Genomic DNA, 19,664 nt, shown 5'->3' on the forward strand with positions numbered 1-19,664 from the left:
GCCCCGCGAACGGGGCCGGCCCGGCGGCACCGCCGCGCTCAGACCATGCCCCGCTCCAAGGACGGAGGTGGATGAACGCCCTGCCCCCGCTGGGATGCGGGGCAGGCACATGACAGCGCTCCAGCCGGGATTGGGAACCCGCAATCTCCTTCGGTTTGACCCAATTCCTGCAGCGCCGAGCGCCGGAGGGGGTACAGGCGACAACACTCAAGGGCTTTGAAGCCTCCACGCCAGCACAGAGCTCTTCTCCCCTCGTTCGCAGGTGGGGAATGAGGAACAAACGCCCAGCCTGCCACAGGAAACCTGCGGGAGAACACGGGACAGAGGGCGCCGGCAGATGGGCTGACACGGCTTACCTGAATAAAGGAATTTAGTCTGAATTTCACATTATCCATAATCCCATCACTGCAGTGCGTTTATAAATAAACCACCCTCTTCTACCTGAATACCCGCAGCACCACAAGACTTGAACTGGCATCTGTAATGCTGTATTCCAGCTAGATCTGGTATCTCTTGACTGGAGCGGTATTTTCGTTTCACACCAGCGGGTTCATACCCACCCACCACGGAACTGTTTTAAGTCTTTTCTCAAAGAGAACCAGAGCACACTCTTAGCACAAAATTTTATTTTACCCTGACCCGTGCTTTTTACACATTTATACACATTTTACAACTAGAAACCAAGGGGTTTAATTTTACCGTGCAATAACCATATTGCCTCATACTCAGGATCATTATAGCCCTTAGTAAAACATAAGCACGTAAATTAAAACAAACTTGTAGCAGGAAAGAAAAATAAGTAGAACTAACCCTTCTCTCATGGGATTTTGAACATGTGTTCATAAAGGAAGCGAGTACCAAGGAGTCTATTCCTCATCCACACCCACCCACATCCACAGAGGCCTTTCCATTACCTAGGCTGGGAATTCAGCCCCCTCTGAACACTGTACTTTGAGTAAACCTTTAAATAGCATTTCTTCATACTTGCATATGCACTGAAAAATGAGATCTAAATTAGTTGCATTCAGAAGGAATGTCCTAAAATAATAAATTTGAACAGATGGATATTAGAATTCTGACCTAAGACCTTTAATTTTGCGTGTTACTCTTCTAGGCAAACTCAATAAGAGCAATGAACAAAATGTGTCCAAGCAGACATTAATGTTTCTTCAAAACAAGCATACAAGAATTATGCCAAAGATGACCAAACCAGAATACTTTAAAGTCTATGTTACCTTCCAACAGCCACCTTGTTTTCTAAGGCTTTGATGATTAAGACACAGAAGGCCATCTGATTCTCAGGTGATAGTAAAGGTTGCACTAAATGGGAATAAAGAATCCAAAAATAGTCAATAAAAATATTTACATCTACTTTTGTAAAATTTAAAAATCTAATACCTGTCAAATGTTTTTACATTGAAAACAGTTAATGCTGACTGCATATTAAAATTTCCCATTTACAAAGCTCTTCCTGAAAACCCAAGATAGCCCGAGATATTCTCAGAATTGCCTTTGTCAGCCCTTCAGGAGCATCTACTCACAAATTACACAGGAAATGTTACCTTCAAAAGCACTGGCAGCAACAGATCCCAATAAAAGTTCAAAGGATGATTTTTTTTGTTTTTAGAGTACTGCATTTGTCTACCAAGATTGTAAAAAAATGCTGAAAACAAGCAATTTATTGATTTCCTGTAGTAGATAAAAGCTGAACAGAATTTCTGATCTTTGACCATCATAAGAGTTGTTTTCTTAAGAGAAGGCTGAACTAACCTTTGCACATCATAATTCTAATACACAATAAATCAGTAAAGCTCCAGAAAGTGCTTTTATAAGGAATAGTTTTTGTTTGGGGTTGGTTGGTTTGGGGCTTTTTTGAAACTTAGAGCAACCAACTGTGCTTCAATATGAAGGAAAATTAAATTCTGAGGTTTTCAGGAAAAAAATGGAATCACCATGGTTTCCAAATCTGAAATGAAAACAGTAAGAGGATAGTTCCCTCCCACCTCCCCATTAAAAAAAAAAAAAAGGAAAAGAAAAATGTATTTAATATTAAAGCAGTTAAAGTTTCTATGACAAATGGGGAGTTATAACAAATTTTAGTGTTTTTGCTCCATGGCATTATTGAAATGTTCAGAGTAACTGCCTGAATCTCAAATTGGACTAGGATTTTACAGGAACATACCCTTGCCTGTGTACCTTCAGTGACTTAACTGTTCTCCCAGTGAGGAATAAATCCTTAACACCAACAGTAAAACCACGTTACCGAGAGACTTTTCTCCAGAAGCAATTTCTCATCCTTTACATCCTTTGTCTCTCTCAGGCCACCGAACACCCAAGCAGGAAGAGAGTTCCCAAATTACAACGTGCACAGATCTGGGAAAAAAAAAACCCTTTCCCAACAGAGGCACTGGTATGATAAGCAAGGAATTTCAACTGCCGAATATTTCACACGAGTAGGTTCCGAAATGCAGCAAAATATTTGGCCTCTGGAATGCAGGGAGGAAGGCGAAAACTCCTTCCCGCGATTCTCAGCATTCCCAAGGGTCCAATTCAAACGTTTCCTCTGACATTACCAAAAATGCAGCTCAACTCCAAGTCACATGGATGCTGTTTGACCAATACCTTGCTTAAGGAATGGCATGAGAAATACTTTGAAGCCACTGGAGACTTGCTTGAAAAGTATATTAAGTCACAGTACAATTTTACAGAAAGTCTAAACCCTGCTACTTGTATACAAGGGACCATGAGAGCTGCAGCAACTTATTTTAAAAAAAGAATGAGTTTTCTGCATTCCTCTGAACTGTTTTAGCTACTGTTATAAAATCAGCAACTAAATCTAGGATAAATATTTAATAGCTCAGATTTCTGGTGTTAAAATTAGACATTTACAGTTACAAGCAGAGCTGTTGTCTCTACACTGTTCATAAGAACATGAGCAATATACAAGATGAAGCTGTAAAGTCTCATCTGAGTCTCGCACTCTGCTTTAGAGGACTTAGTGTAAAATAGTCAGACTAATCTGATTTAAGAATAATCACCCTAACATGTTCAGATGTTGCAAGTACAAATGTAAGATTCTGCTGTCATAAAAATATCCACCAATTATGCTTCAGACAGCAAGTCACTGCTATTTTGTTATTAAAAATTAACTGATGAGGTTTTAGAAAAACTCATATGAAGAACACTTAGGAAAGACTTCTAATGTGCTTTTCATAGGTTTACAGGAATTATGAATCAAGGGCTGTTTTAGTACAACTCATGCCTTCCAGTGCTGTCTCATGAGGTAACAACCATCATTTCTGCTACTGTTTACAAGTAAAATGACCCACCATTTAGCAAAGACTTAAATAAAGGGATGACTGAAAAAAAAAATTAAATATTGCACAAATAATTTAACTGCAGACAGAATGGGACACTTAAAGCATTGATTTTTCTGTCAACATATGAACTCTATGATATAGTCACATTTTCTATGGTACAGTTATTTTTTTACAAGACATTTAAATTCAGCATTTACATAAACAGTTATCTTTACAGTCTGTTAACATATAATGTTAAGAGTTCCAGCAGGAATTAATTTTGTCTTTGTCTTAAAAGTTCATCTATCTGAGTCTTGTACATGTTTTTCACATCTTCCAGATCCAGTCGGAGTTCCTCAGCTTCCTCTGCCTTCTCTCCATACATCTGGAGAATTGTGTTGTATCTTTGATCCAAATCCTGCAAGGACAAGTTTGTTATCTGACCAGTTTTCAACATTAAAAAAGTTGCTCCTGGGAGAGTGTTTTACACTACTCAGGGAAGTAAGTGTAGCATTGCTTTATCAAAATAGAACTACAATGAAGCACACCATAAACTCTTCAAAAATACTTTGTGTTTGAATATGGCTAGATTTATGCTCTAGATATTAAAAGGAAGATATTCCAAAGATCCTACAAAGAATTAGGGCTGGCTTCAGAGGCTGTACTAAAGCACCTTCAATCTCAATTGCTATAAGCACTAAAAACAGTTAGAGAACTACACTGTTTTACTACAGGAATTACCAGTTTGTGAAATATTTCAGCAGAAAACTGAACATTCTGTATGTATAGAACAATGATAATTTCCAAAATTATTGCAAAACTATTTCAAATATTTCAATTTAAATTCTTAAACATGAGGATTAAAATATTTGTCCACTTTCCTGTATTTCTACTGGACACTCATTCAGCTTCTGCATCAACCTCTCAAATCCATGCCATTTACCAAAACACTCCCTCTAGTAAAAAGTCCAGTTCCAGCCAAGTGTCTTAAATGACAGAAACAAGAATGTTCCCTCCCTGATTTAGCACACAATCTTCTGCACAGCACACATTTCCAACAACTGTGTTTTGAGGTCACTACCCAGCTACAGAGTGGGCATTTTCAGATTTTACTCTATAAAAATCCCAAATCCTCAGTCGTTTATGATTAGGGACAGACTTGAAGATATCCTAAACTGATAGGGGCAATTCTAATAAAATCTCCAGTTACATAAATTTGACATGGATTTACAAGAGAAATACATTTACCTTTAACTGCGTGCGTAATTTTGGTATTTCCTTCACTTTTTCTTCCAGTTCATCATTTTGATTTGTTAATTTAACCAGTTCTTCTGCCATTATTGATCGAGTTTTCTCAAGGTTTCCAATTTCCAGCTGAGGTAAACACATACAACAGTAAGGAGAAGGAAAGAATTTACTGTATTTATAAAACAAAATATTTTGATGCAGTAATTAAGGCTTTTTCTTGTGTCAGACTCTGAGACAGCACACCTTGGAAGCACTCTCACTTTCTTCTCGAATCTGATCAGTGCTTTGGGGTTTTTCTCTTTTTTGTTTATCTGACAAGTTTTCTGGATAGGTCCTTGCCCAAACAAAGGTCTTCATCCCTACACATACCTCCAGCAGCTACTCTGGTTCACAGAACTGCCATAAAAGTGACCAAGCCTTCTGAATAAAAACCCACAATATAACATCAATTGCATTAGTATTTACACTTGTAAACGCTGTTTGGTTATGTAAGAGTTGCTACAGCACCTGTAGATGTGAAATCTCTCCTTCTCTTAGTTTTAGCTGGGACTGAAGGTTTTCAATTATACTTGAACCTGCTCCCATCCTTATGGCATCATAGAGGTTGCTCCCACTAGTAGCTATTGGTCCAAACGAGTGATCATGAGGATCATCCTACAAACAGAAGGTTAGAGAAGCTTAAAATTAGATTAAAACGTGCACACTTTGAAATCCTCCTTCTCCTAAGTATTGCATCCTTTGAGATGTACAATTATACTGTGCTAGGCAAGCATTTCGATGTTTAAAGTTTGTTTTTAAAACAAAAGCTTAAAGTAAATAGGCAGAGTTTGGGATAGCTCCTTACATGTGAACTCAGCACCAATACATGCATATATTACTCTGCAATAAAAGTTGTAGTTTCATCTGCCTTTCCTATGTGTTTTACAACCACAGACATCTTGTAAGCAGGTTTTAGGTGTTTGTGCACAGGAATTTACCTTGTCTAAGGCCAATACACTCTTGAAGAGTCATTTTCTACATTAATAAAACTTCTTGAGGAGCAAAATAAGTAGTCTGTCAGAAAAAAAAGGCAATGTAGGTGATAAATCCTACCTGTGAGAGGAAAGAGGTCTGAAGACCTGCCATTTCCACCCCACTTATGGAACTAGAGCGTGACATTGATGGAGTACTTGAAACAGTTTCAACCGTAAATGACTTCCGATCCTTAAACACAAACAACAACAGACAACATCAGCAGTTAGACAAAGAAAAAAGTTCACAACATTGCAAAAGACAGATTCTGTAAAAAGACTGCCTTTTTTCACCACTAGCTACAGGACACTATGTGATAGATAAAACTTTCTATCTCCTTTATCCCTAAAACATATGGAAGTTCAACAATGAAGAATGTCTGTGCTATAACACTTATAGTCCAGGACCAAGTTGTCAGACTTATCTGGAAATGAAGACAGGAGCTGCAAATTACACCAAAAGAGTTCCTCTCAAGTAGCCAAGGGAGATTCAGAGGCAGTTTGGTATGCCCAAATGGAAGAGTATCTCACACCCAGAAGGAAGTCTCTTTTTACAATGAATGTTAATACTTTTTTTTTCCAAATAAAGTGTATGAATTAAATTCTGAGATTTCTCACATACTAATAACTTACTGATATACCTTCCCAGTAGACTGTCCTCCTTTTCCAGGCAGCACTACAAGAATGCTGGCCTCTGAAGGATAAAGAACTTAGATTTTAGAACTGGAGAAGGTAAGAAACCAATAATACAAACAGTTCTGCTTGAATACCAACTGCTAATTAGCAGTAGCAAAGTTAATGACTACTGAGGACTGCTCTGAGACTTGTGACTTCAGCTGGAAAGCATGTGGTAATTACACACAATCATGTGAAACAAAACAGGAATTAAGTGGAAGCAATGCTAGTAGTCTAAGTAAACAAGTAACTTCAGAAAAGAGAGAATACAAGAGCACTCAAAACCCCCAGATGATTAAAACAATCATTATCCATATTTTATCTCTTCTCAGGTTAAATAGTCAAAATGTATTTCAGTGAGTCTAACACAACATTTATTTCACTGGGAATAAAAGGCAGTCACAATAAAGAGAGAGCCAAGTCCCCAGGTGCGCAAGCTGACAGCATGTGCTGTACATACTGCCAGGTGTAGATATCTACTTTAAGTTTCAGATTATAGATATCTACTAAAATAATGATAATATCAATAAGACTTAGAGATGTTAGGCTTTGGTACCTTCTCCTTTGCTGCTTCCTGCACGAGAATTGCCTTCTTTCTTTCCTGTTCAACTTTCATCCTCTCCATCTCTAACTGAGTAGCCAGCAGTGTCTGCACAAATAAATACAGGCTGTTAACATCCTGCTAGCTCAGACTTCAACGATAACACAGATTAAAGATGCACTAGGCAATACCTTTTCCTTCTTTGCATCTTCCAAGGTTTTTGCATACTCATCTTTGAGCCCTTCTAGTTCAACCTCATACCTACATTGAGGAAGGAAGCAGGTAGAGAAAGTCACTAAGTATTCTTTGTTTACTTTAGATTTTAAAACAAACATAGCTTCAGGGCTATAAAACATTATGAATGTAACACCCTCCAATCTTTAGCATGAAACACAATATCTGTAACAAGTTGGACAACATCAATAGCTGCCAACATTTTACACAGTCATATCAACACTCCATTGCACTACAATTTTAACGAAATGCTGTTTAACCAAAAATGCAACTCACCTACTGTTTTCATTTTCCATTTTCTTCAATTTGGTTCTCTCCACTTCCAGCTGAGCCTGAAGCCGTGTATTTTCTTGCCTTAAAAGACTATTCTGAGATTCAGAAGAAGACATCTGAATTTTATTAGCAAGAAGTTCTTCTGTAGCAGCCCGTTCTCTCTCGGCAGCTGCTGCTAGAAGAGTTTGAGACTCACCTAATATTAGGAAAAACACAGAATTTAACATTTTTTCATCAAACATCTATAACAGGGGCCACTTATTTATGCATCAAAACTGAATTTGAGGTTTTTTTAAAAATATATCTTGTTTTCTTTTGTAAAGGAAATTAGGTATTTTCCACCACAGTCAGAGGATCAGAGCAATACAGGAAAGAGATTTCATACTCTTTCAGAATACAATATACAACTACAGACTGTCTCCAGAAAGAAAATAATTTCTCTGGGTCCACCTGTGGGCTTTTTAAGCATTTTTCATTTAAAGCTATAGGTTACTACTGTATCAACAAATATATGTATCATCACCTATGCAGCTAGGCAAGTAAACTATTCCAAACTTTACAATTTAGAATCTAAGCACCAGGCTCCATGCTGGGATACTTTCAGTGTCTCAGTGCCCATCCTTCTGTTAGATGCTGTAAGGACATGAAAACCTTAACACCTCCATCTCATATTACAGTGTGTTTTAAAGAGAAACAGTGGATTACTTGGCCAAGAACCTTGGCATAATTCCTCCCTCACCATTTCCTTACAGGAAAGCATTTTGTGCTCATCTTTTCTGATCCACCAGCTACACACTGGGGAAGTGTCAAGTCCTTTACTTTTACCTTCAGGCATCTCACATTTTCATCAAGAGCCTCACAGCTCAGTAAAAGCTAAAAACATCTTACCAAGTCTGTCAGAAAGGTTCTTTTCCAGTTTTTCCCATGCAGAGGTCTGTGCTCCCAGCGTGGCCTGAAGATTTTCTATCTGCCGGAGCAGGGGCCGTGTAGCGGATGTGACACTTTGGCTCAGTTCTTGGTTCCTGCTCTCTGCTTCTTGGAGTCTCTGAAATCACAAATTAAATATAACTAAGCTTTGAAATCATATGATGGATTCAAAGATTAATAGAGAATTCAGCTAAATACACAGCAGCTGCTTAACATTCTAAGATTATTGCTTTACAGCTAACGTTTATGGGTCCAAACTCCTAGGTGTCATATTCCAAAAGAGAAGTTTAACATTTTTACATAAATCACAGAGCAAGGGTTCAGAAATGTCCAGCCCTCTGGGACATCATCTGAAACATTTTGGCAACAATCTATCTCCTGGACCTTAAACCCATAAAAATATTTTTAAGAAGCAGCTAAAGAGTCATTCAAAACACATTTGTCAGCAAATTTTAGACGACTACCACAAACTTCATACCTGTACTTTGTCTTATATTAAAAGGAGAGCATTACATTTAAGAGGCATCATAAAAAAATACTATTTTTTTCACCATGTGATTTAAAAAAACATTTCCTTTAATATTTTTATTTTTCCTCTACACAGGACAAGTCATGCAGGTAACAAGGAAAACAAATGCTCTCTTTCAGGCTATTAATGCCGTGGTAGCATTTTACTTTCAGTTTTTAGAAACCCTCCTTGCAGATACAAGTTGGCATCAGCTCTTTGTTATAGTACCTGTTGTAGTTCACCAATTTCCTGGCGTAAATAATCTTCCTTTCTTGCTGCCTGCTGCTCTGCACGTTGCAATGCCAGCCTCAGGTCTGCCACCTAAGTAAGCAAGTAATTGTTACTAAGCTCTTGCTGAAAGTTATAGTATCACCTCTTCAGTGCCACAGTCCTACACCATTTTTAAACCTTGTTAGACAGGGTGTGTCTGTTTACAAGCAAAGGCTTTGTTTTTGCGTGCAAATAGTCACACTGATTATCACTAAAAAATTCCATCCAACTACATTTCTTGAATTTTGCACCATGGTAAGGGTACTACAACCTTAACATAGAGCCTATCAAGGTAATTTCATTTATACAATTATAAGTATGTTTAAATGAAATTAGTATTTTAAAGCTTAGCACAACTACTGCTCAAGACTGAACAAATTCAAGTGGAAAGAAATCCACTGGGTATTTGCCAAGTAAACAAAAATGAGTTCCACCTCATACTGCAGCTGGTTCATGTCAGGTGCACACACCACCTCAGCACAGTCATTTGTTCAATTAAAAAGTTTACTGGCTGTATTTAAGACCCACCTGAATTGCCAAAGCTTCTTGTTGCTGCCGAGCCTCCTCCTGGGCCTTTTCCAGAGCTAACCCAAGCTCTTCCTTTGCCTTCATTTCCCTACTTAAGGCTGCTTCCTGAGCCTCGCTGTCCTTTGTAGCATTAGCTTTATGAAGATCTGCAACTTCCCTGGGGAGAAAAACAAACAAACAAACCTCAATGCATTTACAGTTTATACAATGCCAAGAGTGACTTTGCAAATAACTTTTCTATATATAAACATTTCACAAGCATTGCACAAGAAGGAGACACAGGATCTGCAGATGTGATTGCTTACTTGTATGCACTGTCAAGTGCTGCCTGGACACTCCTGTTCCTTTCTTCAAGGTCTTCCACCTCTGCCTGAAGTTTAGCAAGATCCTTTTCTTGTCGCTCTACAACGCTGTTCAGTTGTTTAATGCTGTCTCGATGCTGCTTCTCGAGGTCCTCCTTGCCATCAAGCACCTGTCAGAGTGCAAACAAGAAACATGAGACAGTCCCCAGGACCTGGGGCAGGCGATGCTGTCTGAGCAGAGCAACAACTGTGGCAACCAATTCGAGATGAAGTTACACAAAATGACACTTTGCTAAAAGAGAAAGGTTTTGCTCCTCCACCTTCCTCAGAGGAGGGGGCTGCTCTTCACCAGTTTCACATACTTACTCAGGCTGAGTCTGCTGCTTGTAAGATCTTGATTAAATCACAGCCCAAATTTTGCTGGTGCATGTTTTCCAGCCAAAATTCAGTGTATTGAATTTGGGCGGCTCACCTGGTAACAGCAGTGCAAGTGCAAACAAGCAGCTGGAAAGACACCTGACTGCAGTTTTAATGGGAATATACAAATAAATCACAACTCAGTGTTCCAATAATGTGAAATGGTGAGGCCCTGGCACAGGTTGCCCAGAGAAGTTGTGGCTGGAAGTGTTCAAGGCCAGGCTGGATGAAGCTCTGAGCAACCTGGTCTAGTGGAAGGTGTCCCTGCCCATGGCAGGGGGGTTGGAATGAGATGATCTTTAAGGTCCCTTCCATCCCAAACCATTCTATGATTCTATGAAATAGGGAAGTCTCCCAGAAACGAAAAGAATATTCAGTCTGTCAAGAGCCCCCCTGAAAGGCAACTCTGCAGTTAATATAAAAAGCTGTAAAAAAAAAATCAACAAATATCTCACCTGTTTTAAATGCTGTAACTCCTCTTCCAATTCCTTAATCTTTTTGCTCTGTTTTGTGTTAATATTTTCTCTCTCTTTCTCTTTAGCTCTTAATTTCTTAATAATGTTGGAATTGTGCAGTTGCTGTTTGGAAAGCTTTTCTCCTGTGAAGAAAATCAATATAAAGCTAATGCATATTGCTGATATTCTATGGATTCTCTCTATTCACACCTGCCTTGCTCCTCAGTCCCATGAAAATAATAACCAAATAAGTATGGAAATGTTTATTCTTGCATTTTTTCATGAAAGTTCTTAAGTTTTAAATCTACCTTATCCTGGGATGACCTTGTTACACTCAGCTATAGTGAGACGGGATGTGAATTGCTCTGGAAGTAAAGCAAATGAGCTCATCCTATCAGGAAAAAAATAAAATTGTCTGTTCATTTAGAAACTATATTTTACTTTCAAAATTAAACAGTATTAAAGGAGACAGTGTAGAAATGCCTTAACAATGCCCTAATTAGATTTCTGCTGAATGGAACACGGTGTGTTGTACTGCACACACTGGTTTTATCTCACAGCCCCTTTAATGCTCCCTGCAGGAAGCCCCTCTCCAGCCAACTGTACCTGCCTGACCCCTCCTGTTGCTCTTTGCTACTCAATGAATGCTTCAAATGTTCAGAAACATGCAACAAGCTTCAAATTTTGCATTTTTTGCATAAAGAAGACTCGTATGCAAGAGCAGTACATTTCAAACTATGCTCCACATTTTTACTATTTAAAAAAAAAATTAATTCTCACCTTCCTCCATTAATCCTTTGATTTGCTCTTCTTTTTCTTTCAGTAATTCAGCAGTTTCATTGGTATTAAGTCTAGTAGCCAATTCTTCTTTAACAGTCTTTACTTCCTATATAGTAGGATAAAATACTTAGAACCATTTATTACAATACATTTAGGAAAAAACATGCAGTGTGCTATACTGATCACCTTTTTATTCTCACCCCTTTCTCTCAAAAAAGGAGGAAATTTTCATGGAAAACAATTTAGGTTGGAAGGGAACTCTGGAGATTATCTGATCAAAACAGATTGCTCAGAGCCTTATTCCATCAAGTTTTAAAAACCTCCAAGGATTGAGAGTCCATAAATCCTCTGTACAATTTGTTCCAACTCCTCCATCCATTTAATTTTCTATTCTTGAAACTTCTGCAATGTTGCAAAAACAACCTGTCCTATTCATACACAGGTATTGGGTAATTTTTCTATTTCAACTCACTACTGTGTCAACAGTGACACCAACAGTGACAAACAACTGTGAAAAATATTTCTATTCCAGTCACAGATTTGAGTTTCCTTTTTTGCATTAAGCTACAAAATGTAACGCTGTGATATCAGGTCAAGAATGTTTAAACCCCATAAACTTTGTTGCTGCAGATTTCTTTGCTCATTCCAAATCAATCTGTCATCAGCCCTTAATTTTCCTACCAGTTAATCCTCTAAAGAAGCCGTTCCCATTCTTCACCACTTCCTCACATCCCCAGGCCATTCTCCCTCACACCAATGCAAATGCAGATATGGGTACAAGGTGAATGACAGCAGAGCTTAAACCCTTTTTCTTCCCCAAAGCAGACTAACTTAAAAACACCAAGGAAATACCAAGCAGCCTGGATGGCTAAAACCAGCTTGTGCTGGTTTCTATCAGCATCAGACAGCACCTGCCAGCCTCAGGCTTTTCCCTAGCTTAATTTTTAGCAATTAAACCTCAAGAAATTTAACTGTGTCCTAAAATAATAAGTATTAATTTCACTAAAAAGCCAAATTACCTTTTTAGCTGCATCTCTCTCCTTGCAGGCTAGTTGGAGCTTCTTCTCAGCATCTGCAATTCGCTGAGCAAACTCCTCTTTTAGAGATGAAAGACTACTGCTCTCTTCTTTCATTCTAAACATTTCACTACATTTAAAATTAACAGTTCAGAAAAGTTGCATCATTATGCCACATTCCAAACAGTTTGCAACAGGTTGTCTTAAATGCTTTTAAGAAGTGTTTTATTTATTTTACACACATTAAGCAGAGGTCAAAAAAACCCCCACATCCATATTAGAAATACTAATCAAAGATCTTTATTAATTCTGTAATTTACCCATGAAAACAATTAAATAGGTGATTTATCTTAAATGTTTTGCCCCTTAATAAAGTACTTTCTAATTAACCATAGTCTGTACCATATTTAGGGCAAATTATTTAATGTGTTTTTTAAGTTTAAGATCAATTTAGTCATGAAATAATAGCTTCACAGATCATCTTCAAATTTTTAAACTTGGCATTTGATCAGTGAACTGGTAAATACAACTTTCCATTTCTTCCCCTTTTAATTTTAACTGAATTAAATAATGAATTCAGGTTTTTCCTACAACCAGCCCTTCTACCGCACTTTCACTGCCTACATTTTAGTCAGCAAAGTACTTAGTAAATCAGGTTTATACCTCTGTATCAGAAAAGTCAGTCTCCCTTAATAGCTGAATCCAGTGATATTATAAAGATCTTTATTAATAACCAAGCCTGACTCTACATGTTTGTCATTCCTACTGCTTGCTCACTGAAAAATCTTTCACCAGCCTCTTCCCAAAAGAGATTTTGGCTCCAAGAAATAACATTATCTTTAAAAAAATCCCATCACAGCACATGCAATTGTTATTTCCACCTTTCCCAAGCAGTGCAACCTTTGCTCTAGACATGAAGCTACTTGGTTTATGTATTGTCTGAGATTGTATTACAGCAAAGTCACAGTTACACCCACTACTGTGTGGATTTTCATACTTACTCTTTTAGGTTATCATAAGCTTCTTCCAGACGTGCCTTTTCTTTACTAGCACTTAATAACTGTATTTCCCTCTTCTCCAGTTTCTCAGTTAATGAATCAATCATCTGGACAATGTTTTTACAGATAAAGATCAGATGAATGGGACAATTAAAACACAAGAGGGGCAGGCTTTCCCTTCCCCCCCACCATTCCCTCCCAAGACCATTTAAAGCTCAACTTGCCAAAGCTTTTAAGAATTTGAGGTAAAAGTCAGTGAGAATTACCATGTTTCTGCCACATTCATTTAGAACTAAGCAATATCTAAACACAAAGGTAACTGTTTTCTACAGCTGTAAGAAATCCTACTAAATCAGCTCAGTTAAGTTCTTCAACAAAATCATCATCAGCTATATTTAATTATAAAAGAATTTTTAAGCAGAGTTGACAGCCTACAAATCTATAGCTTACATTAAGCATTAAGACTTCCAGGGTTCCTCATACCACTCTTTACAGAATCACAGAATAACTTATATGGGAAGGTCTCTTCTGTGAAACATTATCACAAAGCATCAGAACAGCATCAGATGGGGGAAGAAAACTTTCAAGCAGGGTCAAGAGCTCTTAGATCACATCATCGAAGTAATTTCTTAATACTAGAGTTTTGGAAAGCTGAATATAGAGAAATAACAAACATACAAGCAAATGTACAAATATGAACAAATGGAACAGATTCTGTATGTGTAGCTCAATATGGCCAATGAAAGACAAAATTTGCTGGGGTCCATTATCACTGTTCCCCACAAAATATAAACAAAATGGTCACAGAAAATGGGAAAAAATAGTCACCCACTAAACTGGCAGAATGAGACAAAACACACTGCTTCAAACTGCAGTTTAGCCTCCACACACTTGAGTATTTTATTTTGTCACACTTCTAGTCATTCCATCTATCTAAACTAGCCATGCACATTTCATTGAATCAGTTCACTATCCATAGCTATGCTCATCTTCTTTAAAAAGTCTACTCTGCCTCCTTTATAAAAATAAAGATTATTTTTGCTCAAAACAAACATTAATTTATCTAGTCAAAAGGACTTATTTACACTAACTACTGCTATCCTCAGAGAACATGCATCATACTCCTGGAATGTAATCCAATTTTGATAGTTGTCTGTGGAAAAAAAAACGCTTGCAAAAAATTTTCTTGATTATTGCTTAAATACTAAAGGCTTGTAGTTTTGCCATTCAAATCAAAATATTCCGAGGAATCTCTTCCACCTTTCACAGAAAAAAAATTACACTAAAGAATTAAAATAACACATTTGACTTATCAAGCTCTGACCTACTGAAGTGCTGTTTGCCAGCACTACTCACACTTCACAATTATGTTAAACAGGTGGGTCGGGTGTAACCCAAAACTATCTGACCAGAAATTTCACCAGTATTGTTCTTCTGCAGGACATCAAGGACAGTTTTCTACAGGGTAAGATAGTTCAGCATCAATTAATTCATTCAAATACGGTGAAGCTGATTTTGGAAATATAGAACAAGCTAATGTAAGGAGATGTCAGGAGTTTCACTTGAAATTAAAGGGTGTGTTTGCAATACATGTTTCACAGTTACCTTTCTAAACTCTTGCTTTTCAGTGTCCTCTTCTACCACTTGCTCCACAGCATCCTGCTGCGGCTCGGCCTCCTCCTTTACCACCTGTTCTTCGGGAGTTTGCACGGCAGCAACCAGAACATCTGGCTGTTCAGAATTAACAGGGGTTGCACTCCTCCCACTCTCTTCCATCTCAGCTTCCTCAGCGTGTAACACAGGAGCATCACTCAAGGTTTCAGGTTTATTTTTCAGGGCATCGACCGTTTCTGTCTTTGGCACAGCAGGACTGACAGCAGCAGATGCTGAGGCAGAAGCCCTGCCCGATAACTCATCGTCTGAGTTTATCTCACTCACACTTCTGCTGTCTAAGGACTGGACACTGAATGAGTCAATCCTTTCAAAAGCATCGGAGGAGCCGCAGCTCTCTGTCATTTTTTGGAAGTCATCTAAACGATTATAATCCGCACAGGCAGAGGTGGATAGAAGCTGGAATGACGTCTGCATGAGGTGAAGGCTGGATTTGGAATCTGCAGCTTCTTGTCTTGAACTCACGGAGCTCTCACTTATCACACTTTCATGGTCCAGCACTTCAATGTCACTGGTTGTGGAAGTGCCCGAGGAGAAAGTGCTAATGGGAGGTGATGGGGTATTGCTTTGTCTGTCCTCAGTCTTTCTCTCCTTTCCTTCCAAACCCATGTCTTTTGTGTCTGCACCAAGAGGCTGTGAAGTGCCCTCCTGTGCACCCACTGCTCCTTCCCCTCCTACACTGGATTTTTCACTAGGAGCATCCTCAGGTTCTTCCAAATTTAGAGCAGATGCCTTTTTGTCAGTAATTTCATCTGTGCTTGCTTCATGCTTGGTGTCAGATTTCAGCCCAGAATTCTCTTCTGATTTCTCCTTGGGAATATCGAGGCTTTTCAAGTCCAGGACAGCTACAGAGGAATCCTTCACTTCTGCCTCTGTCGTCACCGGCACTTCCAGCTGACTGGGGTGCTGAGACTCCTTTAAAGTGCTTTTCACCTCCTCTTTGGGTCGCTGTGATTTGGCTGGGGGTTTGGACACCACTGGGTTTTTCTGTATACTCTGAACGTCCGTTGGGGAGAGAAAGGCACTGAAGAAGTTTTCAGATTCATCCACTACCGTCCTCCTCACCGGCTTGGTGATTGCTGTGGGTGACACCGGCTGATTCTGGGGTTCTGTAGTCGAACTCAAGCCCCAGGAAGATGTATCCCATCCTCCACTTATGAGAGAATTTGTTCCTGAAACAAGAAATAAAAAAAAAAGGAGAAATAGGCAAAAAAAATTTAAAATGTATTCTTTTTCAATATTTATCTTTTTAGATGCAACAGTTCAAAAAAGAACGTATTCAATATCATACAACTTAAAGTGAATATTATACACAATCACAAACAGCATCATTTTTGTTACTATTTCCTTACAAAGCTTGGAACCAATTTTTAAACAAAGCAAAAGAAAATTACTTCAAGTCTCCCTGAAGCTTAAGACTTAAGCTGGACACAGACACCTCTACAAAGCAGGAGTACCTGAACAGAACCAACTTGTTCCCTCCTGGTTAAACAGTAACTTTAAGGCAGGAAGAACCCATACACAAACTGCACCAGTAAATCCAAGAGTGACAATTCCAGAAAGCAGATGGAGAGAAGTGTCAGGGAAGGGGAAACAAGCCCACAGGGCATTCTGAGAGCTGTAAGGGCAGGGCTGTGGTATTTGGGCACAAAAAGCAAGCACAGCTTTTGCAAAGGGAATCAGCAAAAGCAAAATGTGGTGTCCTGCTTCCTACAGTGTGAGGAGGCCAGGCAAAACAACCTGAAAATCTGTAGTGAGGAGAACATACAGATTACAAAAGAGAAAACAACTACTAGGTCTTAAAAGTTATCTGCCAGTAGCACACAAACACTTCACACACCACATGAAAAAACAGAGGGGAAAAGTTTTAAATATTTGCAGAATTTACACTAAGAGAAGGGTTCTTGCCCTTTCAGTTTGTGACAGGCTTCGTATTTTTCCTCACACACCAAGCACCAGCATGGAGCTGACAATACACATCGTCAGCAGCCCAGCTGAGAGTTTTTTTCTCCTCCTGTGGAGAAATACTGAATTGTTTAGTTCTGAAGCTGCTCTAAAACAACATCCTATTATTGTACTTCTTGCAGGTTTTCCAGGTCTTGTCAACAGCAAGGATAGTGAGAATTTCAGCATCAAATTTCAGTGGCATCCCAGGTAAGAAAGATAAATCAAAAAATGATACCCAATTTGATTTTGTACCTGCAAATATAATCTGGGTAACGCAACTATTTCAGGCTACTTAAAAACAAGCTCACTTTATACAGCAGCATCTATGAAAAACACCAAGTTATAGTATTTAAAGCTGTCTTCCACTTTCAGGAACTGTTGATAGCTGTTGGCCTCAAGTCTCAAATTCAGATAACTACTGCTCTCAATGCCCAAAATACTACATGTGTGATTTATTACCACAAACATCTGCTTTCTTACTACCTTGTCCATGATTCATTTGCTGCAAAAAAAGCCCTGAGTGAACTGTTAACACTCAGAATGTATTTTGACATCTTTTAAAAATAAGTATGTTTTCCCTGAAACCAGATGCACGCTGATCTTTGCTTTCCTTACGAATTATAGGACTACTATAAATACTCAGACATAAATTAAAATTAAAAAATGTTTGGACAAGTCTAAAATTTTAATAAATTAAGCAAGACACCATTTTCTACAAATAATTCCAGTGATTTAAGATGACACTGGACTACTTGACTGACTGCCAAGCCCACAAAGGGACAAAGACATGCAAAACTGACCTTTGCTGAGCAACCAGCTTGGAAAACACTTTCAATTCCTACAGCTTTCAGTTTTCAGAAATCTCACCCTGATGCAGGTTCACCTGGAAATAATCTCCTCCTACAAATACATACACATCTCCTACATATAGTTGTAATAAGGACACTGATTTCAGATTAGTTAGTTTCCCATCCTTTTGTTCATTTATTCTTATCTGCAAGATATTATTTATGGAGCGGAAAAGAAGTTTCTAATGAGAGAATTCCTTTTTGCTCTTTCATTTCCAAACAGCAACTTAGGACTGACCGTTCCTTCAGGTTCCACATTAGCACACGTAAAAGAGAGACACTCTCTCAGGGCCATAACAACTTTTCCACCAACACATTCCTTTCAACACATATTGGAGGATTATGAACTCGACGCCAGGGAAAGTGGAACCTTCAGTTGGTTTATGCAGATCAGCCTTTCAACTCCTATTCTGCTGTCGCAAAGAGCAAACCCATGAATGCCTCTGGGAGGGCACGGTTTCTCCTTTTTTATTACTGAGCAGGTTTTATCACTTATTAGCCCCTCATCCAAAATAAATAACGCCTTGAGGAACACGGATGTGAAGCTCAGCGCAGTAAAGGCAGGGCACAGATGACACCAGCGGGGCACTGAGCTGAGCCTGCCCCAGCTCTTTGTGGGTGTCACCCTGAAGGGGGGCACCAGAGGACCAGGGGGTGGGTTACATAAACCAGAAGGGGCTTGGGACGGAGGGGGCGGGTTGAACGTCCCCAGTTAAGGGGTTAAACGGGAGACAGCGGAGGGGGAGAGCCAGGGAAAGGGGCATTGAGGGAGGTGAGAGGGCTCGGCCGGCCGCCCTTACCGTCACCGTAGTCGGGGATGACGGCGTCGGGCCAGGGGCTCTCCTCGGCCTGGATGTCCAGCACCCGGTCGATGGACTTCTGCGCCTGCGACAGCGCCTGCTTGGCGAAGCTGGACAGCTGCGAGGCGTTGAACCAGCTCATCCTCGGCGGCTCCGGGGGGACCCCCGCCCACAGCTCAGAGCTCAGAGCCCTCCGGCGCTGCCCGGCGGGGCCGCGGGCTCGGCCCGGCGCTGAGGGGAGCGAAGGGAAGGGAAGGGAAGCGAAGGGCGGCCCCGCGCAGGCGCCGCCGGATCCACGTCGCACTCGGGCCCGGGCGCAGCCGCGCTCCGGCCCCGGCACGGCCCGGGAGGAGGAGCCGGAGCCGCGCCGGGAAGGGGCGGAGGGTCCTGCCCTGGGTCCTGCCCTGCCGGGGGGGCTGCTCGGCTTCGGTTCCTGCCCTGCCGGCTTCCTGCCAGCGCCTCCAGAGCCGCCGATAAAAACAGCCTTAGTTCTTGCTTCCCAACGCACCCTTCGGCTGCTCAACGAAAGTCACTCACCGGGATGTGGCAGAATCGTAATCACAGAATGGTTTTGTTGGAAAGGGGCCTTAAAGCCCATAACATCCCAGCCCCTGCCATGGGCAGGGGACACCTTCCCCTAGACCAGTTGTTCCAACCTGGCCTTGGACACTTCCAGGGATGGGGCAGCCCCAGCTCCTCTGGGCAGCCTGTGCCAGGGCCTCGCCACCCTCACAGCCAAAAATTCCTTTCTAACATCTAGCCTGAATTTCCCGTTTCAATTTGTACACATTACTCCTTGTCCCATCACTAAGCTGAAAAGCTGACCCACAGTTCATAGTTTTAACAGATGTAAAATTAACACTATTAACACGTAAAACCAGACTCAGATTGAGGTACCCCGAGCTGCTTAGAGAGAT

General features: G+C 40.0%; 1 protein-coding gene across 1 annotated transcript; it reads right to left on the reverse strand.

Moving 5' to 3' along the window:
- Positions 1-609: 609 nt before the first annotated feature.
- Positions 610-19,069, reverse strand: TMF1 (TATA element modulatory factor 1). Its single transcript, XM_027700377.1, has 17 exons — positions 18,748-19,069; positions 15,087-16,324; positions 13,485-13,588; positions 12,487-12,613; positions 11,468-11,573; positions 10,688-10,830; positions 9,819-9,985; positions 9,514-9,670; positions 8,944-9,036; positions 8,169-8,325; positions 7,284-7,476; positions 6,965-7,034; positions 6,789-6,881; positions 5,640-5,750; positions 5,055-5,201; positions 4,548-4,673; positions 610-3,717 (listed from the first exon to the last, which is right to left on the reverse strand). Exons 1-17 carry the CDS (start codon positions 18,887-18,889, stop codon positions 3,574-3,576), a joined length of 3,318 nt encoding a protein of 1,105 aa, XP_027556178.1. The 5' UTR covers positions 18,890-19,069; the 3' UTR covers positions 610-3,573.
- Between the last annotated feature and the right edge of the window lie 595 nt (positions 19,070-19,664).

Source organism: Neopelma chrysocephalum, unplaced genomic scaffold (genome assembly GCF_003984885.1).
Source record: "Neopelma chrysocephalum unplaced genomic scaffold, ASM398488v2 Primary Assembly neopelma1_147, whole genome shotgun sequence".
NCBI lineage: Eukaryota > Metazoa > Chordata > Aves > Passeriformes > Pipridae > Neopelma > Neopelma chrysocephalum.